The sequence below is a fragment of the Falco cherrug genome, chromosome Z (assembly GCF_023634085.1).
Source record: "Falco cherrug isolate bFalChe1 chromosome Z, bFalChe1.pri, whole genome shotgun sequence".
NCBI lineage: Eukaryota > Metazoa > Chordata > Aves > Falconiformes > Falconidae > Falco > Falco cherrug.
Window position 1 is genome coordinate 53,094,311 of NC_073720.1, and position 24,882 is coordinate 53,119,192.

The following is a 24,882-nucleotide window of genomic DNA, read 5'->3' on the forward strand; positions in this document are numbered from 1 at the left end:
CTGAACCATCTGTAGCATGAGAAAGAAGACATGTGAAAAGGGGAAAACCATACAGGAGGACTTTACAGGAGGTTGCCAGTGTCTAAGGAAGCCAAAACCACAAAGCCATAGTATCTTGGCTTGAAATGTATGCTTACCTTGATCATGGTATACTATACAGTTGTGGTATTTGCCACCTCCTTTTGGAGGTCAAGATCAGAATGACTTATGTGAGACTGGCTAAGATTTCCCTAGAAAGGATACCATTCTATAGAATCTTATATGTTATTCAGGAGAGGAAAAGACCACCTGGAGCATTTCTGTTCTGCTCAGATACAGTATGCTCCCCTCACCTGTGTGTTTGAGTGCACTTTTGAACACCTCTGCTGATATTTATGCAAAACACTCTTTCTTCTTGTGGTTAGGAGTCTAAATGGACTACTTTTCTAGTGAATCCATCTGGTTACCATACCCAGGCACAAGGCAGGGGCAGCAGAGGAATCACTGAGTCTAGGGCAGATGAGGCTCCGAGAAGAAGACCCTTAAAAGTAACCATGCTTAAGCAGAGGATTCAACAAAGCAATGTTGACTTGATGAACATATGGCTGGGTGCTCCAGTCTCAGAGGAAGGTCTGTCTTTCCTTACATTCCTCCTTTGCTTTTCTGTTAGGTACTTTACCCTCTGGGACAGAGCTGAGCAGCTATGCATATGAGATTGACTTTTGGGGCTGATGATGCTGGTGTGATCTATGCTCTGTGCTAGAAGGCAGTGAAAAAGCCCCTTCCTTCATATCCTCCCAAAGGCCAAATTTCCCCTTGTCATATGGATGACACTGCAAATAAACCAACTGGTGATTCTCTCCTTTACCCTTTATGTGGCAGTTTGGGAGAAGGGAAGGAGTCTTGGTGATTTGATCCCTAGAAACCTTCCTCACTAGCACAGATCCAGCCATAGAAACAACACTGCATTCCTGGGAACTGGCTGAAATCTGCTTTTCCCTGCCTCCACTGTTGGCATCCCCATTGCTGGAGCATCCTGGACTCTTAAGACCTGGCCTCTTGCTTCCATGTCAGAAGTAGAATGGAGGGCTTTCCCTGACCCAGAGAGATGGCTTGGCTGCACCATTAGTGCTGGGGAGCAGCAGGAGCAGAACTCATTGGGAGCTGGCAGCCCAGGAATAACAAACTACTTTTCTGTCACTTTTGGAGGTGCTTGGGAAGAACATGGCCACCCTCAGCCTGGCTGGGACTCTTCCTTGAGTTCTTCACCCTGAAGAGCTTTTATTAGGTCTCCTGGGTGACACCATGAGTACTGCGTGGGGCTGCCATTTTTGGAAAATATTTAATGAGCTCTCGCTGCTGTGGGCTCATCAGTTCTGCACAAAGACCCAGGAGCTGTGACGTTTGCTGGGGAGGGGATGGTGGTCTTGACTGTCACTGATGGCCTGCTTAAAAGGTTGTACCCACTGCAGATGGGCCGATTTCAGGACCCTGCAGCCCTTTGCTAAAGGGAAGGCCAAAAAGAGAGATTTACTAGAGATGAGGAAGGGCAAAGTTTAAGATTAAGAGAGGAGGTGACAGCAGTCACCCAGAAGGTACCCATGAACCTGCCAAAGCGAGGACATTCATCAGTGTTTTTTCTGTCCTTCAGCTGGGGCTAAAAAGGAGATTTCCAAAGACTCACCCAGCAGGGGAGGTACCTGTGTTGTGAAGTCCTGTTTTTTTTGGAAATAAATGTGAAATAGGAGATCCCTAAAGTCGAATAACAAGCCTCTGAGATTTCCCATCAAATGCTCTAATTTTGGCCAGTTACAGGGCTCCCCAGTCAAGGAATGTTGGTCATTTCCTTTCCTCCTGAGGACCATGTCAGATGGAGGAAGGAGCGAAGTGAAATCTCTGGAGACAAGAGATGGAGGGTCTGGAAAAATTATGTTTCCTGGAGTCCTAGGCATGGCAAGACTCCAGAGAACTGTCAGTGGAGGAAGGAGCAAGACAAGAGTCAGTTAACCCCTAAAAGGGAATTTTCCAGGAGCTCTGGTTGTGAGGCCAGCCCAGCCTGACAGCCTGTGAGGAAAGAGGCACATGAAGAGAGATGGTACTGGCACGGCTTGCAGCATACCCCTCCTCACAGCAATGCCAGCTAACTGGCCCACGTGTGCACTAACCCATTCCCTGCCATGGTTGCCACCCTGGGCATTACTATAATGATTTACTAGCGCTATCTGACTCTTCTTAAGGAATAATAGAAAAGTTCCCCTCTTTATGCATGCCCAGTCATTTCCTAGTCTGTGCCTTACCTCCAAATCTGCTGTTCTCATTGTGCTGTTGTACTACTTTTCCAGCTTTAATTCAGAAAGAAAGAGTTTTGATGGTGACTCTTTTTCTGAGTAAAATGAAAAAAAAAAAAAATGTTTTCCCAGCTGTGTCCAGAAAAACCCAGACACACAGAGGAAAATCCAATAAATGATTAACTCAGTCTTTCCATCTGCAGATAATGGTGTTTCTGGTTGTTTTTTTAAAATTTATTTTATTTTGTTATTATTATTATTATTAGCCTTCTTCTCCATCATGGAAAGAGAGAGTCTCTATTTGATTTGAAATGCAATGTACTGAGCTATTTTCTGGTAAGTACCTGGATGATGGCTTACCTGTGGATTTCTGCCTCTTGAATGAGGGGAAATAAATTGGAAGTGAGATTCCTCTACTCTTCTCATCTTCTTGTGAGAGAAGAATAATGAGCAAGAGAGCGCCTTTATAGGCAAAAGATTACAGAGTTTATGCATTGGTTATTATTTACAGACCGCTGATTGCAATACATTTTTTTTTATTTTTCTGAGGAGGTGGAGTGGTGAGAGAAGGTATTTTCAGCCATGAATTTCTGACCCAGATGATTAATGTTTGTCTTAGGAAGTGGTGGTAAGAGGCTGGTGCCAGCTGCATGGAAAAGGCACTGACACAGCAATGCGGTGATGCTCAATCCATGCATCCACTCAGATGCTGCCCTGCTGGTGAGGGAAAGCACCCTGTGGCCCCACGGTGTGACCAGAGGCAGGTTTGATCCATGTGGTATGGTCAGAAAAATGAGTTTGGTTTGCTGCACTGCTCCCACTCTGGTGATCAAGTGTGGGGCAGCTTGACAGGCATACCTTGGCAGCCCCTAGACACTGCATAACTTACCCATTTTCCTGTTTCTTGACCTGTTTTCCATCCAAGACTCCTTGCAAATGAAGAATCCACCACAATTACTTTTTTGCCTTGGGTCCCAGTCTTGCTGCATGGCATACCCAAACTTGATATTTTCAATAGTGTTATCTAGGCAATCTCAGCTGATTACCAGAGCACCACTGGCCTTGCAAAGTTCTGCTCTTCAAAATAACCCCAGCAACTGCCTTTTGCAGTTTGGCCACTTCTCGCACAACTCTCCCTTAATGAAGCTGAGAGATCCAGCCATCCCTTGCAGTGTCTTTACACTGCTACTGTTTTGCCATGGCCAGCAGTTTCTGACGTTGTCTCTAGTTTGCTGTGCCTTGTTTGCCTAGCTGAACCTCAGCCCAGCACCCACGCCACAGCTGGGTCGCCTGCCTGGTATTGGGTCCCTTCTCCCCATCAGTGCCCTTGGCCAGGGGATTTGCAGCAGCTTAGCCAGTGAACCAGGCTGGACACTCCTGCAGGGTTGACTATTCACCACCTTCACAGTGGCTGCCTGCTGAGTACCTGACTGCCTCTTTTTTTTAAATTATTATTATTCTAGGTTGGGTTATGTCAAAATGCATGCTGTATGCTCAAACTTGAACTCTTAAGCAATTCAGAGTGCTCTGTAGCTGTGACAAGCCCTCATAACTGCTTAGAAAGCTGCCAGTTTTTGTGCCAACTTTTGCTGACATTTTTTTTGCTTTTTTGGATATAATTAACTGGAAACTTAAATCAAGCCTTTGGGCAAAAAAACAGAAATTTCCTTCAGAAATGAACTACAAGCACCCCATTTCTTTGCTGATTGCCTGTTCACAGTAGTTTTGGGATTTAATATTGCCCTCATGCAGAAAACGATAATCAGTGGTACAAGAAATACCACATTCCCTTGTGCAAATCTCAGGATGGGTGGTGCCAAACCCCATGACCCTCCTTTGCAGTGAGGTAAACCGACAGCTAGGTAGATGCCAGCATGGCAGGGGCTTGCAGGGTCATCCTCCCGCGAGCAACACTCTCCTCTCCCAGTACTACAGCACAGAGCACACTGGCGGCAGCCTAAATGTCCGGGTGACTCAGGCCAGATGCCTGGATCAGAGAGAAAAGGTTAAATTCTCCTCAATACAAATAGAGGGAAAAACCCAAACTGGAGTGCAGTGGCTGTGGCTGCCACCTAGGTGCCCAGGGCCGGGTGATGGGCAGCTGCCTTGCGAGGGGTAGCATCAGCCTCCCCCTCAAACCAGGCTTACCTCAGCCCTGCTGGGGAGGAGGGAGGCAGGGCGTATCAGCTCCTCTGAGACCCAGGCACATGGTGGTTTCTTCTTCCACTGTGTTAGCCAGCTCAGATGTGGCACAGATGGGGAATCCGCAGCCTGTGCCCCTGCACCGGCCCCCGGGGCCTCAGAGGCGCCTGAAACAGATGGAACAAACCCCTGCCACAGCCAACACATGCTTGGTATTGCAGCCCTGGCTGCGGTGAGGGGTGAAGCCCTCCAGCACATCACCCTGCCCCACTGGGGCACTGCAGTCCATGGCACATGTTGGCCACAGATGGATGGGCATGGCGCTGCATCAAAGGGACATGCTGCTCACATGTGTGCTGGGCTCAGTGCTGGCACACGGGACAGAGGGGGACGAGGCAGTGCCTGCAGGCCCACAGAGGGACCTCTTCAGGACCCGTGCCAGTCATTTTGGGGGATGGAAAACCAGGTTTTCATCCAACTTTTTCCCAGAGGACAGCAATGACTAGATTGGAGGGCTGCTGAGCAGGAGGCAGATCCTGTACTGCTCCTGGGACACGTGGGTTGCAATGTCCAGAGCCTGTGGGAGCCTTAGAATGGGGAGAGGGGAAGCTTCAGGGAAAAAGTGGGATGCCTTCTGATATACAGGGTATACCAGGCCTGGGGTACCCAGACAACAGAGGCACCAGGTGGCATGGGTGGAAATCTGGAGCAGCAGTGCTCAGGGAAGTATGGAGCTGGAGGTGGTGAGAAAGAGGAGGTTCTGGTCAGGAGGAGCAGAGTGGGTTCTGTGTGCCAGAGCCCTGTTGGGAGGAGCACGGGGAGATGCTACTGTATGGAGCCTCCAGATGAGCTTGGAAGAGCCCTGGGATGGTGTGCCATACAGGGAAAGCTCCAGGCCAGGGTGCATCATGCTTTAGGCTGCCAGAAAAGGATTTTTTTTGTTGTGGGTTTTTTGTTGTTGTTGTTGTTTGTTTGTTTGTTTTTGCAAGTTGGTGCTGGAGAACCAAAAGGCTGAGATTGCCCTGTGCTGGCAGGGGCTGTGGTTCCAGCAGTGAGCCAGGGGGCCAGTGGGGAGCAAGGCAGGGCTGCACTTTCCCCTCCGCTGGCCCCTAAGATGCTGCTGTGTCTGGGTGTGGTATGTTTATGTAGTGACTTCATGGTGATGCACTTCTACCACCAGGACTGTCCAAAGCCTTTCACAACAGCAAAGCATCTGGAACAGCCTTGCCTTCCACCTAAAACAGGCAGCTTTGTTTTCCAGTGCAGGGAGAGGAGCAAACATGAAGTGCTTAGCCAGTCCTGGTCCTTGCTCCAGATTGCTCCAGAAAGGCTATCAATTTTGGTGGGTTAAAAAAAAAAAAATAAAGCTTTTAACTGCTACTGAACGGAATGCAAATACATTGAAATTGCAGAAACTAACATCCTTCTTTATCCAGTCTGTCAGCTACTTGTGTAGTTAACTCCTGTAACTGGGCCCATGAGATTTGGGGGTATTTTCTAAAGTGCGGCTTCTGACAGGGAAACCCCAGTTTATGAAAAAGGACAACTTGCGGAGCTCCTGGTTAGAGAAATCCTAACAATGCCATCGCGTGCTTAGAGACCCGAGAAGGCAAGAGAACTTCCAGTGAACCGTGGAAAAAAAATAAATGAAGAATCCGTTTTGAATGTTCAGATGGGCTCACTGGGGAGACATCTGCGCTCTTTCGCTTTCTGAAGTCGGGCTGCGAAGGAAAGCCCCCGGGCTGGAGCAGGCTTTTGGGTGGGTGGGTGTTTTTGGGTGGGTTTTTTTGCCCCAGCAACTCCGAGCCGCAGTGAAGGGATTTAGGAGCGGAGCGGAGTACAGCGTGTCCTGGCCCCGCGGGCGCCGGCCGTGTCGCTGCCCCGCGCCGCTGCGGTGGGCACGCCGCCTTGCTCGTGGCTTTCGCCCCGTTACTTCGCTAATCTCGAAATAATTCCTCTTTTTTTGAAAAATCTTTTCGAGGAGCACGTGGTACTCCGTTCCCCTTCCCGTACTCACGCCCCCCCCCGCCCCCTTCGGGCAGCCCCCTCCCCTCCCCTCCCCTCCCCTCCCCCTGCCCTCCGCTCCGTTCCCCTCCCCTCCGGGCAGCCCCCCCCCCGCCCCCCCCGCCACCCGGCCGAGCCCCGGCCCGCCCCCGCCCCGCCCCGCCGGGCCCGGCCCGCGCCGCTCCCGCGCCCGCCGCGCCCACCGTGCTGGGGCTGCCCGCGCCGCGCTGCCCGGCTCCGCCGCCGGCGGCAGGGCGCCCCGGGCCCCGGGCCGGCAGGGCGCTGCGGGCGGCAGGGCGCTGCGGGCCGGCAGGGAGCCGCGGCCCGGCACGCCGCGGCACGGCGCGGCAGAGTCGGCACGGCGGCGCGGGAGGGCGGCTGCGATCCGCCGCGGCCGGGATGGGAGATGGAAGGAGCCGGCGGCGCGGTAAGGGGCGACGTGTGCCCGTGCGGCGGCGGGGGGTGCGCGCCGCCGGGGGCACTTTTTCCCCTTCATTTACTTTGACCTTTCCACCCCCCACCCCCCTTCTCTTTTCTTGTGTCTTCGCCCTTTTTCTTTTTTCCCTTTATTTTTCTTTTTCCGTATTTCCATTTCCTTTTTGTTTTCCTTTTTCTTTTCCCTTTTTTATTTCTTCCTGTTCTTTTTTCCTCTTCCCTTTTTATTTCATTTTTCTCTCCTTCCTTTTTTCTCCTTCTTTTCACACTTCCCTAAAGGAAAAAAGCTCAGAGCCTGCTTCAGGGCTCATTACTGCTAGATCCCCAGAGACACCAACTGCACCAGGGAGGCTGCACTGGGACCCCCACCCCAGGGGTGAGATCCCCAACCTGCGTTTGTACAGTTGGTTTTTCTTCAGTCTCCACACTTGTAACTTGGCTGTGTAACAAATCACCACTGTTGGTGCACTGACAAGCTCTTTTAATCATACCACGTTCTCGAATTAAATGAGGTGTTGTGAAAAAGCCAGCGTCTTTGGCAGAGTAGTAGCACTGTGCTTTCTGGGGAGGAGTGGCGTTGAGGTGAATTCATCGGTGGCGTAAAGTTTTAGAAAGTTAAACATACACAGGGACGCTCCTGTGCAGTTGTGGCATTATCTTCATCCTTGCTACCGGGGACTGGAGCTACGCTTCTCAGCGTATGGGAACATAAACAGAGTTGTAGTGAGCTTGAACTTCACGCAAACTCAGCAAAGATGCTAACATCCCGTATAGATGCAGTACTGCCATGCCATAAGCAGCAGTTACCTGGCTCCCACAGGGTGCCACTTAGTAAACTTCAGGCAGAGCACATCAATGTGTTACTGAAGATACTTGGGTGTGTGACAGGCAACTGCAATTACTGCTGCTTTTGCAGCTTCAGTCACACTTTAATTCTGTCTGCGTGTAGGGCCATTCAAACAGAGAGAGCAAGTCAAATGCAGTATTTCTAATGAAACTTGTGGCTGCACACCCAGTGTTTGAAGCAGTTGTAATAATGGGCTGCTGAAAATCATCCAAGCCTTTCTGGTTTAGCTAGTAGAAAGAAACCTCTTTCTACTCCAAACACTTTTTCATATCCTTACTTGATGTGTTTCAGCAGATGTTACCAGTTTAACGCTAGCTATGAATCTGACCAAGCTCTGTTGATGTACACAGACTGAGAGTTTGGCTATAGAGATGCTGGTTTTAGGGTATGCCTTTGGTCAGAGAGAAGGTGAGGTTAAACCAAGTGTGAGTCCCTGTGTAAATCCTCCCCTTCAATTACAGCCTTGGTTCATTGCAGGTAAGAGTATAAGAAAATCCTTTAAGGCAGTGGTGATGTTAAAAATAATTCTAAGAAGCTGATGCACTGCTCTCTTCAAAATCATTACAACAAAAGAATTAGGACTTCTTGATACATAAAGAAAAATCTTGCACAACTTACCTGTGTGAAAGGGGTCCTCTTGTGCTGTTGGTACTTGAGCAGATTATCTGATTTGCTGTTGCCATTTCTATGCCATCACATTGAGAAGGAAGAGCACAGTGAGGATCCTAATAAACACAGTAGTGGTGGTTTTTTTCCAGCAATAATTTATTTGCTCTTTTCAAGCTGCTTAGCTGAAAGACCTGGATGTCATTCAGAGTATTTCCCCTCCCCACCTCCCCCTCAAAATGGTCTTTTCTATTCTTGCCTGTCTTACCAGGAAGGTTTGGCACTTGGTTTTGCAGCTTTGCTTTAAGAGATGGTTTGGGGTTTGATTCCTGTGGGTTGAAGAGGCAATCTGTCTGCGGGTGTACCATGGACCAGTGCCACGAAGCATCTCTGCAGACAGGTGGTTGCCTCCATGGGCATGCTCGAAGCCAAGTGGTGCGAGCCTCAGCATTGGGGCTGGCAGTTGAGGTGGGGGAACGATGCTTCTGATAAACTGTCCTTGTGCATGCAGCAGAGTTGATTGCATGAAATGATCCCTGCTCCGTGGAGAGATGGGCTGGAGACCTGATTTTTTTGTGAGGCATTGCATGTGTTTCTTTTTTGAGTTCCTCTGTTTAGTTGCAAAGGCCCTGAGGGAGAACAAGAGCCTGGGGTACTGCTGGGTGCTGGTTTAAAGATAACTTAAGAGGTAGCACAATGTAGCAGCTTAGGGAAGGAAGCCCAAGGAAGGGAGGGAGGGGGTAGTGTCTGGAAAGTAAGGTTTAGGTGGTACTGGAGGTACTGAAGAGCCATCTGCCAAGCTGCTGTGCTCCAGCTGAGGCCAGGCAAACCCGTGAGCTGCTGCCAAAACTCAAAGGCTGGGGCAGTCAGCCACCACCCAGAGTATCCTGCTCCACCTCAACTCTGCGACGTGGGTGCTGGGGATCCCCAGGGTGCAGCAGCTGGTAGAGTTGGTTGGTAGAAGGTTTGTGGGCTCAGCCAGAAGAGGTGGGAGTGATGTTGCCAAGCTCGGCAACACATGCCACCCATTCTACTTGAAGGGGTGTTTCCTTGTAGCCTCACAGCTTCTGGCGGAGCAGGGATTTCAGTCTGGCTCTCCCACCCAGACCCGCTCTGTGCCCTGAGGGGTTTGTCACATCTCGGTGGGTTGTAAAGCTGTGTGTGTGTCCTTCCCTTTGGAAGTTTGGCTGAGAGGGTGTATATGCGATAGAGAGCTCCTCTGGATTGTCATCATGCAGAGAAGTGGGGCTGCAGGTGGACAAGTTTAGGTCTTGAGCAATTTGTGTCTTAAACGTCTGAATGTCTTTCTGAAGGAATTCCTGTCCTCCAGCACCCATGGTGACAGAGGCTGTTTCCAGTCCTTTTTTTCTGTTTGCACTGAGATGAGGTTGTGAGGGGGTACAAATTGTATGCTTCCATGGGATGAAAAAGGTCTTTGAGACCAGCTCTGAGTGTCTGCCTGACACTTTAAATCTGGCTGTAGGTGTCCTCTGTTCCTTTCGGGAATGGCACTGTTTGAAGTATGTGTCTGCAGGATGTTTCCAGATGTTTTTTCTGAGCACAGCCCCTTCTTCTCTGAGATGCCTCTTGCTGTTGTGCCAGCTCCTGTTGGAGACCACAGGCTCCTGGGATGCTAATGTATCCAAGCATTTATTCTCTGCATTATAGAGATGAGCAAGGCCGGTTGTGGATGGGGCTTAAAAGCAGGGTTGGGTGAGGGCTAGCCCTCTGGGTGCGGGCTAGGTTGCTGCAGGGTTGAAACAGGAGTTAGAGGAGCACAAGTATTATCTAGCCCTTGAAGCCTGAATTGCTCCAGAATTGACTGTACTTCCTGGATGCTGTAAGCAAACAAACTTGCCGGCGCACAGGATTCAAGCTGTCAGTCAGAGTGGGAGCTATGTGTTTCCACCTCCACTGAACACTTCAGCAGCTCTGGCTGCTGAAAGCATGTAGTGTTTGCTGTGGCTGGCTCTGCGAACTGTACACAAGATTTTCAGTGCTGCAACTGCTGGAGTAAGCCTAAGAAGACCACACTGGAACTGGCTTTTGAGGATGGGCTGCCAAGGCAGAAGCACACCGGTCACTGTCATACTTGCTGAGGGCTTCGTGTCACAGTCACAGCAATTTTTTTGACACCTGGTAGAAGGTCTGAACAAGAGGGCATCATCTTCAGTCTGTGATACAGTAGTTTAAGAGTGGTAAGAAAACAATCCAAATGGCACAGATTATACAGTGCAAGCTGCCTTTTTGCAGAAGTGATGAATGAGGCTTGCTTTCTCAGTGTAAAATAGCACAGTGGAAGAGGTGGCTTTTCTCCAAAGTGTACTCATTATTTTTTTACAGTAGGAAGTGTCATTGGGGTAATAGCCACATCTCCCAGGCTGAACGAATGCCAAGGATGATGGCAAGATGCACTTAAGCCTGGGATATGGCTGCATTTCAGTGTTAACGGGAGAACCCTTACCAGGAAAACCCTTTTCTTAGAAGAAAATGAATTATAGTACCAGTGAGTTCTGGTTTTCATCAGCTTTCTCATCTGTGGACTCACTGTGGCGTAATGAGGAAGAAGGAATTATCTCTGTGTAAGTTTTTTATATATACGGCATAAATATATATAATATACATACATATATATGTATGTATGTTTTATATATATGTCTGCTTACCAGTGGGACACTAGAGCCAGCTGACCTACATTGTGGTGCTTTTTTGGGAATATATCACCTTTGGTGTCTTCTGCTTTCCTGCCATGGCTGAAACTGCCTAGTGGCTCCTGACCATGGGGCCACGGCTGCCCAGGGATGTTGCTGCTGGTACTCCTTAACTTGCACTTTTTTTAGCAAGCAAGCAGTCTGCTCTTGCAAAAACATCTTTTCAGTTCCCTAGTGCTTGCACAGCAGGAGGCTTACATGGAATTTGTTGGTGTCACTTCCAGCTTCTGCCGCAATTGTGCCAGGGAGAAGATGAAACTTCAGTCAAATTTCTGAGCTGAAAAACTTCTGTTAAATCTAGTTGAGACTCAGAAAGAACAATTTAGGTGAAAGCTGTAAAATTAATTTTAATACATGATACGAAATAGTCACACAGGGTCAGTGAGCTATGTCTAAGTTAGCGGGAGATACATACCCTTTTTGCACATACTCCGTTGCTGTGTTGTAGCTCAACACTTTGCCCTTGCCAGAGAGGAAATGCAGGTTTTTACACCTTTGCAAATGTAAATTCTTCCTGTTGCTCTGGTGTAGAGTGGCTTCGGTTTGGGATGTGGTGTTTGTTTTTTTACTATTGCCTGAAGTCGAGGTCCATAGAAGATTTTAATACTTTGGGGTATTATCTTAAGCCATGTTCATAATACTGATTTGAAAAAGGAAGATGAGCTTTCCTGATATCCTGTCCTTCTTTACCTCCATCCAAAGAGACAGTGCTTATTTAGCCAGACATAGAGAATGTATAGCACATGTGGAACCCCTGCAAGTCCTCAAGGCTCAGCAGATGTTGGCTTGGGTTTTGGAAAGAATTTAGTTGCTTAAAGATGCAGAGGTAACTTCTGGTAAACTCATGAGGCACTTAGGCATATTCAAATTTTAGCTTCCATGGAGTTGAAATCCATGTAGGGCAGACCTGTAACCTGTCTAAACATTGTTCTGCTCTCGGAGATGCCTAAAGATGATGAAAGTATGCTACCTGCTGCAGAGAAACAGTCTGTCAGTTTGCTAAATATACTTGAACAGATTGAACAAAAAAAGGTAAATGTAAGATGTCTAGTACGTGTGCCACTGATTTCTCTGAATAAAAGATGTTGTCTTTGTGCAGTTTTTCTTAAATCAGGCCCCATCCCGACACTGTTTGACATAACTCAGGAAAAATACTCGCACTATGGCTTTATTAAAAGTTTTGGGTCTCTTTTACAATTTTTTACATTTTATATCTAAGAACGTGTGTTCATGCAGTAAGCTAAGTCCACCTCTCAATGAATTTGCTTTGATTCTTGCACATACCTTAAAAATAATGCATAGACATCTAGAGGTCCTTACAGCATACATCAAAAATCACTGACTTGGCAAATACAAAATGCTGAGTGACCTTTAATGGCAAAGTGTAGTCATACAGACTTTGGATTAATATGCTGTTCACATTCACACTGTTACAGCTCAGACAGTGTCAGCCTTTGCATAATAAAAAGCATTTAATTCAGTGTAACAGCTGACTGCTCCCTAACAACTTCAACCAAACAACACAGCAAACATTTCTTTAAGGGCAGAAATACTCAGCTGCGGGTGTAAAACAAGACAACCAGATGGAAAGCAAATTTTACCTGCAACTGCTTGATACTGCTACTAAGGCATCCCTTTTTTGTCACTGTTCCCATGCCTTTTTCTAAGCAGTGACTCTTTTGCTTCATTGCTGAATTGAGCCTCTCATCAGACACTGAACTTTTGTGAAGTCTGCCTTTGAGCAGGGAGAGCAGCCCCGATGCTGTCTGCACCTTTCAGTTTTACCCTCTCCAGCCTGACGCTTCCTGGGTGGCTGCTCCGGGTAAACACATCCCGCAGCATGGGAGTGGCGCGGCACACCGGCAGTGCCTCGGTGCCTTTTGGTGAACCCCTGGGGTGAAGGTGTGGGGTGCGTTGTGGTGAGGACTGAGCAGTGGAACTGGCTAGACCGTGCTGAGCCCCAGGTCTGGTGGGTTCAGGGCAAAGCCCAGTGCGCAGGTTGCACTGGCTTGGACCCAAGGTCATTATAGCTCAGGAGCATGTATGTGGTCACAGATGTCAAGAGATGCCTGGGAAGAGTTCAGCTTGGAGATTCATGAGAAGGATGTGATTTCTACCAATGTTGTGGATTTGTATCCCTTGAGCTTGTTCACGCTCCTCTTCAGCTCCTGTAGGATTTTAGTTTCCATGACACTTTTTCAGGAAGGTCTGTGGCTTTGACTATGAACTGTGCAATGGACCATCTCCTGTTGGGGTGTGATGCTGACTCCTAATACCTTCTTTTGATGTCTTCTGGCTGTTGTATTAAAAGAGGTGGTGAATTACTGACTGCTCTTGGTCTTTTTCAAACCCCTTGTGACTGCATGCATCTCTGCCACGTGTCTCTCAGCTGCTTCTTTCCTTCAGCTGCCTCTTTCCTTCAGCTGGAAAGTCCTGGCTGACTTGGTTATATCCCGTTCCATAAGCCAAACTCCTCAGCTGGACAACAGCTATAGGCAACGCCCTCACACAAGCCCTTTTTTTCCTCCCTCACATTCTGGCTGTCTGCACATCTCCCTGCAGCTCCTGATAGTTACAAATCAGGATAGTTACAAATCAGGATAGTTTAAAACCCAAACTGCGATTTCTTCTCTTGCAAAACCTTTGCTTAGCATTAACTTTTGGCAGCTCTGGCTGAGATTTAGCCATGCAAAACTCCAGTTCTTTTAGGTCTTAAATCTATTTTACTAATGCTTTAATTTGAAGAGTTGCAAACATGTATACTAGTGTGTGTGGGTGTGTGTGTGAGGAGAACACAAACATGGTGTAGTCACATGGAAGTAAAACCAACAAATTTTGGTAGTGGTCTTTTTGTGAGCACCAGCACTCTCTCTGCTCTGTGTGCTGTCAGTGCACTAGGTTTCACCTGCTAGCAAGTTCAGCTTGCTGCATTTCATCCTGTTACTTAGGGTGGTTACTTAAGAAAAGCTCAACAGAAATAGTCTTCTCAGAACAATTGCTATGACCTGTCAAAAGCAGTGAGGTTTGCAAAGCTCATGCCCCCACAGGAGTGATAACAGTGCTTAAAAACAAGAGCTGACCACTAGTGCCTGGCTGTTGGGCAGGTTGTCCATCCATGACAGCAGAGACAGAGCTCTTAATGTGTGATTCCACAGAGACTTGGCCATGGCGTTGCAGCTTGATTCACCTGGTCATTTTGCTCTGCTGGGAACTTGCCGGAGAAAGCTGTAAATCTGTGGTAACCGTCTGTCCATCATTCCTGCTTTTGTTGGGGTTTTTTTGTGTTTTTTTTTTTTTTTTCTTTAAGCTAGCTCCATTATCAGATACTGTATTTCTGTCAGTCTTGGGGAGAAATGGGCATGGTGCAAAGACCGTGAAGGTAGATGTTTAAATTCCTCCTGAGTGCAGATACTCACTGTATCAGGGTATATGATGGGCTGCTGAGGGTCATTTGGCTTTTTTGCAGCTAGAGATGTTGGTGAAGTAATAAGAATGGAACAAGCACAGCCTGGGATTAGAGATGGTCTAGGTGTGGCTGTGAAGTCCTCCATAGTGGGCTGCACTTTACAGGCATCCTGCAGAGACTTTTCCCTGCTTCCTTGTAGCAGTGCTGACAGCTCTATTGCAGCTGCTGCAGCATCACCCCGTGAGCTCTGTGAAACCACCTGAAAGCACTGCGCTGACGGTGCACGGCCTGTCACCTGCTGGTACCCATCAGCCACGTGGCCGACGGGAAGGTCGTCAGCTCTGGGAAAGGCAGCTCTGCACAGACAAAAGTGTGCAAAACTGGGGCTGCCTGAGGGTGCCTCATGGTATGGCTTAGCTGTGGAGACCCTCACCCCAGCTAGCCAGTTCTCTACATGTCTTCCAGTAAGCCTAGAAGAACTGGAGTAATAAATTCGTTCTGGGAGTAAAGTGGCTGGGTTTTAATAAGAAAGTTTTCAGGAGTCCCCCTGAGGAGGCTTTGACCTCTCTGTCATGGCTTGCAGCCCTTTGTGAAAGGTCCTTAGACCCCTTCCTGCTGATTTCCTTTTAGCATGACTGGTCTCCTGCTGTCCAGCATTTCAGCTGACCCTTGCTCCCTGAAGGCTCAAGCTTGGGCACCCATCCCATTCTGCTTTTTCCCCCAAGTACCATTTTCCCAGGGCTCCTGCAAGGACTCAAATCTAGCAGCATCTGGCCTCTCAGGGGGTCTGAGAAACTCCAGACTGACATTTGCCAGTTGATCATCTGTCCCTTTGTACACTTCCTCCTTATTAGATGTTTTCAAAGGAAAGACATGACCCTAAGTGTGAATGGTTCAGGAGCCATGGGTTCATGCCAGTTCTTTGTGCTCAGACTGACCCATTCCTTGTCCCAGCAGCCATGGACAATGTCACCTCCTTCCACTGAGACCCACAGAGGTGGAGCCTAGCTCTCCTGTTGGCTCAACTGCAAATGGCTGTGAGATAACAAGACTTTGAGATGTCTTTGATACCACATATTAATGCTCTCTGGGATGTTGGTACTTTAGAAAAAAAAAAAAAAAGCCCCAAGGAGAAAACAGTCTGTCCCAAAAAAGGCCCCAGCCAGAACCTCAGCTAAATTCAAAAGAGGATGCTTCGGTGCTTTCCATCCATGGAGAAAAGAGAAGCATTTTCTTCAGGCTTGGATGACTCACTGTGCCTATCTAAAAACCACTGGGATTTTTGGGGGGCAGTTTGAGGGGAGCTCATAGGTGGAGCTGAGATCAAATTCATGCAGAGACACTGTGCTTCAGGAAGGGCAGCAGCCGGCTCTCACCAGGGGCCTGCCTAAAGCCATCTCCTGGGTAAGCTGTGGCGAGGTTTCTCCTTGCAGCTGCTGATGCCGTGCTCCAGCTGGGTGTTTAGCCAGCAGAGCGGAGCAGAGCAGGGACAGCCTGCATGCTTCATGCGGGGCTGACTCACCTGTCCTTGGCAGCTCCTGCTGAAAGTGTGGGATCCCCTGAGGTCTTAGCATCCCACTGCTGTTCAGTTCAGTGCAGAGGAGGCATGGACGCAGCAGCTTCGCTTCCCATGCAGGCTGGAGACTACCACGAGTGCTGTGGGCATGTCCTAAACAATCTCTGCTGCCCCAACAAGGGACAAAAGCCCAGTGAGGTGGGACCTCTGTTGACCCATGCCAATGCCTTGTGCGAGGTCAACAGAAACTGGTCCACTGTGTTGGCAGGAGGTCTGAGGGGTGAAGCCTGCCATGTCCAGGCTAACACAGCCTCACAAATGTTACACAAAAATCACCCAAGAGGTAAATGCAGCCTCCCCAGCTCCCGAGCAAGAGAAGTAGGCTTCATCAAACATGTTCAAACAGGAAGAAAGCACTGCAAGAGTGGTGAACGAATGGGCAGGAACTGGCTGCTGCTATGCCCAGAGTGCAGTCGGACTGAAAAACAGTGCGTATGTGGCTCGTGAGAAATGTATGTACAATTGGGATGATTTAAGGGGATTGATGCTCCGAGCAAGCATCAGCCTCTCCAGCAGTGACAAACACCAGATGCATCAAAGCTGGTGGTTAAAGCCCTCTGAGGGAAGCAATTATGAAATGAGTTGACCCGGATGCAGATTTCTTTGCCCTTGAGCTGAGGGAGAAGGCTTAAGCAGGAATTTTATATTCCTTCCAATCTTGCTTGTATTTAATACTTGCTAATGCATCTTGGAAAGTGCCATGACCATTTGTCCAGCCTTTCTCTTGGCTCCCGTTTTTGGGGCATGATGACTTCTGCAAAGTTTGGGTGAGTGGCAGATTGAAAGAAGAAAAGGAGAGGACTTGTTCTCTCTCAATTTTCTGGTTGGTTTGTTTGTTTTCTGGTTTTGTTCATCCCCCCCCCACCCCCCCCCACCCCGAGGAAGGACAACAGTAAAGTAATCTTAAAAGCCAGCTCTAGCTTCATAGCATTCTCATTCTCCCTCCCTCCTTGTTTCCTCTTCTTGATATCTCTTGTTTGGGTGAAGTACCTTAAACTTTTCTTTAAGCCTGGATCTGGAGGCTCAGAAGTGCTGTACCTTGATACATCCTTATGGTGCTCTGACAGTGTAAATAGATGTTAGGTTTAACTTTTCCCATGCACAAGCCAGTATCTGTAATTCTCATCAGTGGTGGTGAGCACTTCTGAAAATCAAGTTACCCCTTTCAGATGCCAAGACAAAGCTCTTGCAGTCTCTGCTTAGGCACCTAACTCTAACAAATGCTGCCCTGTACACTGAAAACCCATTAATCTAACCATTAATTTCTGCCTGTAATTGGATGACACAGAGGGTGCTCTTTTTCATTGCTTTACGGTAATGTACAGGCAAATACAGACCCTTGGAAGATGTTGCTGTCGGGGAAGCTCAGTGCAGCAGACGTCTGTGAATCCTCCAAGAGCAGAGCTGAGGGATAGACATGCTCTGTTCCAGAGGTGTGTAGATGAGAAATTCCTGACTGTTCAGGAACTGGACTGCTTTGTCTGTTTTACTTTCCATTTCATTCATCTGTGAGTGGGATTTGGCACCAGTTAGTTGTATAGCCATCCCATCCCTTTGCATCCATCTGGGTAGGCTGAATTTTTGGCTCTGTAAGCTACTCCTGCCCAGGCTATTGCAGACCAAGAGCTGCCCCCTGTGTGCTCTGGGTCCAGCTGCTCCTTTTCTAGCCCTTCCTGCCTGGCTGCCTGCGAATACATGCAGCCCTGTAAAAGCATGGGTGACACGGTGGCTTCTTCCAAGCTCATTTCATCATGCTTGTGGTAGTCAGTCATCCTTGTGCTAGAAAGCTTTTCATCTGTTTCATCACATTTTTCCCAAAGTATTTGGTAGCCTAGTGTTAGGAGGTCCATCAAAGTACCTGTCAGAGCCCTAGTGATGAGTAGCTGGACCATTGAATGGTAAATAAATATATCCAAGACCCCTGCATAAGATCTACTGCCCACTTATTACAGAGGTGTTTGGACTAAATCCTGCAGAACTGGCACAGTGCAGGAAGATGGGGAGAAAATTGGGGTAAAAGGCCAGGAAAATCTGAAGCAAAACAGTTCTAGGACGTGGGGCAAAATAGTTATTTGTCAATATACTCTTGGAAGAAAAATGGAATTGTTGGAGAGCTGGCCTTGGAGGAACATATGGATCTGTGATTCCATATATCTCTGATTAAAGAGCCTTGATCATGTGTTGCTGTGAATTATGTGTCTCCTGTACTTTGAATTTCTGTTTGTAGCTGATGCTTACCCTAAGGTATTTGTTGGAAGTGTATAACAGTTATTATTGTCCTGGGGGGCAGAATGTTCCATCTGGCTTCTTTTTTTTAAGAAGTATGTTTGTAAGCTAAGGCCTTTGCCAATGTGAACCATGCAATAACTTGCTATGCCCTAACAATTGGCTGCCTCTAACATAGAGTATGAATATAAAGGTCACTGAGGATTTATAGAGTTAATGATTTATTTCACCTATCACTTCAGACAGAATTACAGGCTTCGTCTTGCCCAACTGGGAAGAAACCTAATGCCGACTGCAGACAGTTTCTGCATTGCAGTTTGTTGCTGATGTGTGCTTTATCTTGGAAGGTTTGATTTGTCCCCACCTATTCAGAAAACTAATTTTAATCTTGGTCCTGCTGCCTTTCTCTCCTCTGAGTAACTGGACCTTCACTGTGTCAAACTGCTTTTTAGGAGTGGGAAGCAGTGGGAAGGTGCTGGTGTCACCAGGCCTGTGTGGCACCGGGATGCTCAGTCTGTCCATCTGTCTTCCCCGTTGCTGCCCTGATAGTTGGAGGGACCACCCTGTGTCCCTTCCCTGCCTTCTGGCCACAGCAGCAGGTTTCACTTGGGTGGTATGGTCATAAAAAGAGATTGGACTCTTGTCCTGATCTAGATGGTGGTGGTCAGGCTTGGGCTGCCCAACTGGGACCCTCAGACAGCTCTCACCACATGTTTGCATACCTTATTATCCTTTTCCCCATTTTTTATCATCCTTGTTGGAGCCCTTTTCTCTGCCCCAGACTCCTCCCAGAGAAACAGCCTGCTCCATTTATGGTTTTCCCATGGGTCCCATTTTTGTGACATCCATACTCAAATTTGCTATTTATGAAACTATTCCCTAGACATTTTAAACCCTAACTGGTATTGCTGAGATGGTTTCCCAGTGCTGCTGGCCTCGCAGTGGGTACGCTGCTAAAGATGTGAGAGGCTGAGTGCCCTCGCATCACATCTAGCACACTGAAATGCTTGGGTTCGAAGGCAGAGAGGGGAGCTCTTCAAAAGTAGTCTGAGTTGGCCCATATCTGCTCTGGTTGGTCTTGGTGGTGACAGAGTTAAATGAACAGTTTGTAAATCCTACCTGACAGCCACCTGAGGGGATTTCATATTCCTGCTGCTGTGTTTTCACTAAAAGGTAGATAAGATTTTTTCATTTTGACTCTACAGGCAGAAGCAGTTGTGTGGGATAATGATGTATCAGCTCATGCCCAGACTATTGCCAAGGCTAAATATGAATTTTTATTTGGCTTGGAAGAAGAGAAGCCTTCAGAAATGGGTAAGTGCTATTTATGACTATTGTGTGTGGGGAAAAAATAAATTAAAAAATATCTTCTAAGCCACTCAGCAAAGTTTTGCAGAAGCTGCTCCCTAATGACCCCATGAGGGCTGGGACTATAGTGCAAGTACCTGACCAAAGGAGCCTGCTGGTTTGACCCCAGAAAATAACAGCAGTTCCCTGTCTTGTGCCTCCACCTTTCTGTTTGGCTTATCTGGGCCACCTTGATGTGGCAGCGGGGACTCATGTGCTGGAGACACGCTGGCGGAGAGAGACTTCTCTGCAGTCGGAGTCGTTTCAGCCGTGCATTTTGCAATTGTGTATGCTGAAACACAGCCAGCTCCGCCTGGAGATCCTTCCAGGAATGCCCTTAGTGGTCTGTATGCTGCTTTTCCTACAGCTAGAGGTAGATAAGATTTTAATTTAGTTACTTGAGGTGCTACCTAAACTGCTCAGTCCTCTGTAGTTAGTTATTTGAATCCAGGTGCAGCATCTAATGTTATGCCTAAGGGTCAGTCTTGTTTCTGTTCTTTTCTTGTAAATACAGGGTGTTTTCTACCTTTTCGAAGCCCAGGCTTACAAGAGAAGAAATGTAGTTACTATACCTATTTTTCTTGCCTCATGGTAACTACCAACAATCCGTGCCCTCTTTGCAAAACTGTTTCCTAAGGCTGTTCTCTTTGCACCTTGATCCTTTCTAATGCAAACTTTCTGGAATGCCACTTTTAATTAAAGAAGACTCCCTTCTTGCCAGAGAAGGGCAGCACTGTGTACAGAAGCAAGCTGTGTAGGCTCCTCCACTTCAGTAAGGAAAGGAAAGGGGGGGAAAAAAAAGGAAAGAAAAAGTAAAAAGCAGAACCGAAGTCTGGAAAGTAAGTAAACAGTTTCTGCCTGCATTTCCTAAAGTTTGGTCTTCCACTTGGGAAATCCTTATTGCGGAGGGGAAAAAACCCCAAAACAACTGAAATGTTTTCGTTTAAGAATTTTAAAAACTTTTCCAAATTGCTACAAAATGCATATGGGATTATTACATGAATCACGATGACCTCATTTCTTGTTTGGAGAGACACAGTGTGAGAACACTGTCAGCAGGCATTAGTACATTTCCGGAGATTGGCATTAAATAAAGTATGCTGTGTCTAATAAATCCAAGAGTCTATTGTTATTACTAACCAAAACAATTATCAAATGTGATGGGTATTATGAGCAGACTAGCACTGAGCCCTAAAATAAAGGTTGGCAATGAATAAGCCATATATTGGCTTATGTGCATACTTTTCTGTGTTTTTCCTGTGCTGCTGCTTGCCTTGTTTCTGAATCTCCTTCTGTCCCTTTATTAATGAGAGACTACCATTAGGGGCTAACAATTAGTGAAATGGCAGTGACTTCAGGGGAGAGCTTCCAAATATTTAATGGTTGTTAACGTGTAACATTTGTGAATTGTACCCAAAACCTGCATGACATTGTGCCTACCCTGTCTTCACGCTGTCACATACAAATGCATCCTTCTCCTCCAGGAAGACACCTGACCACAATGGATAAATGAGAGTGGTGCTGCCCCTTCTACTTTTTTTTCCTTCAAGCAAGCAGGTTTCAACTGCTTGTTAACTGGAGATGGATGGGGATGGGGCTACTGAGGGCACAGTAGTACAGACCCAGGGCTTGGTGCACCAAATCCTGGCTTCCTTTGATTTGACCTATGTTGAATATGACAGATGTTCTGGGGGGAGGTAGCTATGCCTGAAAGTCTCTCTGTCCTTCCCTGTGTTAGATGGGGAGGGAAAAACCACCATAAAAAATCTGAACAAAGCTGCTGCTTTCTAAGGTTGCCTTTAAAAGAAAGAAGACATGCCTTTTGTGGATCAGAGAATGAAAGATTTCAAGCAAATGAGTGATGGGGGCAGGGCCAGGAAAGTACTGGTGTTTAAACTTGATCAAGAGAACAGCTTGTCGCCATGGGCAGTAAAGCTGAATTTTAATTAATCCAACCCAAAGCAGTTCACCCATGGACTGGCCTCAGAAACTGAGAATGTAACACATAAGCTGCTGAACTGCTTAATTACTTCTGCCTCCCAGTTTATCCTTTTTCTTTTGGCCACAACCGTATTACTGAAGCCCTGCTGGATGCTATTGAGGATATGCATTTTTTAATTGGGTACTAAAATACTCGCGCTGGAGAAGCAAATTCATAAGGAAGAATAATTGGGGGTGACCGTAGTACACACTTCTGTTTGCCTAGCCTAGATGGGAAATGGTAGACTTTGTTGATAAGCTGCTGTTGATTTTTACGTCCCAGGTTGAAGCTTGTGGTCATTTTCACAGGTAAGAGGAGGGGAAAAACAAGAGTTGTATCTGTAGAAGAGGTGTTTCATCAATGATATTCAAATGCTAATAAAGCTGCCACATTAAAAAATCAATTCCTCCTCATTTCTCTCCTTTGTTGCCCTCAGTCTGATTTTATCTGGGATATTTCTGATCCCTGATGTACCTGTTGTGCTCTTGTCTTTACTGTGTGATGCCTCTTGTCTGGCTCCTCTCCTTTCTTGCCTGTTGCCCATCCTCCTGCCGATGCATCACTTGGAGCAGATGCAGGTCCAGGCCTCAGGATTCTCATTGCATCGTGGGAGCGCTTGAGGCCACACATTTCCCAGCACATCCCTGCTTATGGAGCTGCTTCTTGCCACTGCTGGAGCAGGGAAGATGTACGACATGCAGCCATGTGCCCCTGTGCTGCCTGGCCACTTTCCTTGGCAAAACCCCAGACTTCTGCCTTCCAGCAAAAGAAAATGTTATTTAAAAACTGAACTTGGCTGTGTTGGACAAGACAACTCAGTGCCATTGACATAAAGGACACTTGTTGTATATGGAAACATACCCTCCTCTGAAACAGTGATCTCTATTGAGCAGCCTTGTCGTTAGGCTTGGGCATGCTACAGACTACCAGTTTTTATGGATTTTCAGTTAATACATTTAGATACCAAAAAGAAAAAAACACCCCAGCTCTGACAACATGACTTTGTCTTAAAAAGTGCTTTCTTGGGGAAAAAAGAGAGGGATGCTATAAAATAATTGCTTAAGTAAACATGAAAGCCAGGTACCCCATAATTCCTGCTACATGAGAAAATAAATCCAAGACAGTTGTTAGGAAGAAAATAGCATCTTAAGACTCATAAACAGTCTTCTCTCTGATGCTTCTAGGAGGAGAAGTCACTCACCCCTTCTGTGTGACAGAGGGTTTAATCTCATCCTTCACAAAAAAACCCTGTACATAGTCCCTGGGTTGCTATGCAAATCTGGTCTTTCCAAACAGCTGCTGGCAGAAGCCTGTTTTTGAATTCCTGGTGAAACAAAGAGATTTTTGGAAAGCCTGTCACTTGCTGTTTTGTGCAACTGAGCTCCTTTAACAGCTTGCTTCTGCCAAAAGAGATGATCCCAGCCGCACACTGCTGCAGATTGTCTTGTACTAGTTCTTGTGCTCATCTGTTCTCTTGGCTAGCTCAAGCCAGCAAAAACTGAGTAACAAAAAACCCCCAAAACAATGCCAAAAAGCCAACTCTAAAAAAAAAAGGGTTTACTTCTGTCAACGTGTGCTGAATCACCTCTGCAAGTGGTCAAACAGAGCCAGAGCTGTCTGAAAGCCACAGGAAAGAAAATGAAATGCATAATTTAACCCATGTGACTCACCCATTCCTGATCCTGAATCAAGGAACTGATTGCTTTTGCTGTAGAATTTCTTCACCTTGTTTCAGGAGTAAAGGAAGCACACAACGGCTGCTTTTTTAGTGCAAGCAAAGCCTTTTTGTGGTGCTATGATGCTGACTTAAACCGCCTTAATAAAATTAAGGTACTTACCCCACTAAACTTTCTGTAAAATTAGTATTGCTAATTTACTAGGTTGTCCTTTGCTCCTCTGCCTCGCTTGCTTTCCTGTGTCACTTCAAGCCATGCCATGTCCAGCTCTGCTGCATCCTCCTTGCATTGTGTGGATGTGGCACTTTCCTGATCACTGCTCTGAGACCTTAGATCACAGTCACTTGCATGTTGCATTATTCTCGCAGTAGCCCACATTGCTGACTGTAGTCTTGCTCAGTGCTTCAACTGCATTGTTTTCCGTTTTCATGCACACCCTTTGTCATGTTTTCATCTCTTGCTTCTTCCGTCTCCAGGCAATCCTGGAAGTCTGGGCTCCCTGCTCTGGTATCTTCATCTGGAGCTCTGCTTTCCTGAAAAGGTGCAAAATTGAGGGTTGAAGGACAGCCTGATTTTCCCATTCATATTGCTTAATTATGGTGGACAGAGCCTGTGAGGATATGTACGTCAGATGTGCATTTAAGAGTATGTCCTGCAACATTTAACAGGGACACAGGCAAGGCTGGAATCCAGGAAGCTCAGACCTGTGGTGCCCCCACACACTTAAGTGAAATTCCATCATCCTCTTGTGGGTACTTGACTCTATCAGCTTTTTTGTTGCTGTTTCTAGTGTCCCACTGCATTTTCTAACAGACTGAAGACCCATAGGAGTTTTTAAACAGTAGTGTGTAATCAATACATTTTCTTGTAGATATCCCTGCTGTTTGGTGTTGCTGGTTAGCAATGATGCAAAGAGAAGGTTAAATCTTTAATTTTAGGTCTCCAGAGGTGCTGTATTAAAAGGTACTTTACTAGTTGGGTTTGTGCGCTCTAAGAAGTTATTACCTCTCTGGCACCAGCACGTTGACTGGGTGTGCTGAGTGCTCCTCTTTCATCGCAGCATGGAAACCAGGTCATTTTGAACTACTGCTTGGATACTCTGAGGCAGTGCTGTCAGAAGAGCACATCTGACTGTGTATATGGAAAAATTAATGATGGTGAAGGAGACAGGTTGCACTGTGGGCTGCATCTTGGCTGTGTGAGGTGTAGTTGTCTTGCTGTCTCTTCCTTTGAATTTCTGAGTCCCGCTTCCCAGAGCTGGGCAAAGCTGGGGCACGCTCTGGAGCCATCAGGTGTGGTGTGATGGATGTCTGGGTTTCCAGTCCCAGGGAAAAGAAAACTAAAGGGGCATGAGGTATTATTATGCTAAGTCCCTTGCTCTGCAGGAGGAAATTGGATGTCTTCTGACCTGCACTTGAAAGCTGGATGGTTCAAGTTATTATAACCTACAGCTGCAGAGAGGAGATTACCACATCCTTGACTTGGTAAACAACAGAGTTGTTTGAAGGTCAAGGTTTTAGTTCAAATAATCTTTAAAACATAGGCTGTTTGTTTATTGTTTGTTAAAGGTGCAGAATAAAGCACTCAGTTAGGAAGTGCTGGAGTTAAGGCAGTAGTTACCTCCCTGTCTGTGGGCTGTCAGCCGAAGCTTACAGCTG

General features: G+C 47.0%; 1 protein-coding gene across 7 annotated transcripts in view; it reads left to right on the top strand.

The window, feature by feature from the left end:
* Nucleotides 1–24,882, top strand: part of LOC102056638 (PH and SEC7 domain-containing protein 3) — a 140,467-nt gene that overhangs the window by 15,423 nt on the left and 100,162 nt on the right. For 2 of the 7 annotated variants that reach the window (XM_055698776.1, XM_055698777.1), the window contains exons 1-2: nt 6,634–6,840; nt 19,426–19,534. In XM_055698776.1, the coding sequence (XP_055554751.1) occupies nt 6,820–6,840; nt 19,426–19,534 (130 nt within the window). In that variant the 5' untranslated portion in view covers nt 6,634–6,819. Of the gene's footprint in view, nt 1–6,624; nt 6,841–19,425; nt 19,535–24,882 lie in introns of those variants that run through there. The other 5 variants (XM_055698778.1, XR_008730198.1, XM_055698775.1 and 2 more) reach the window with 5 other exon arrangements.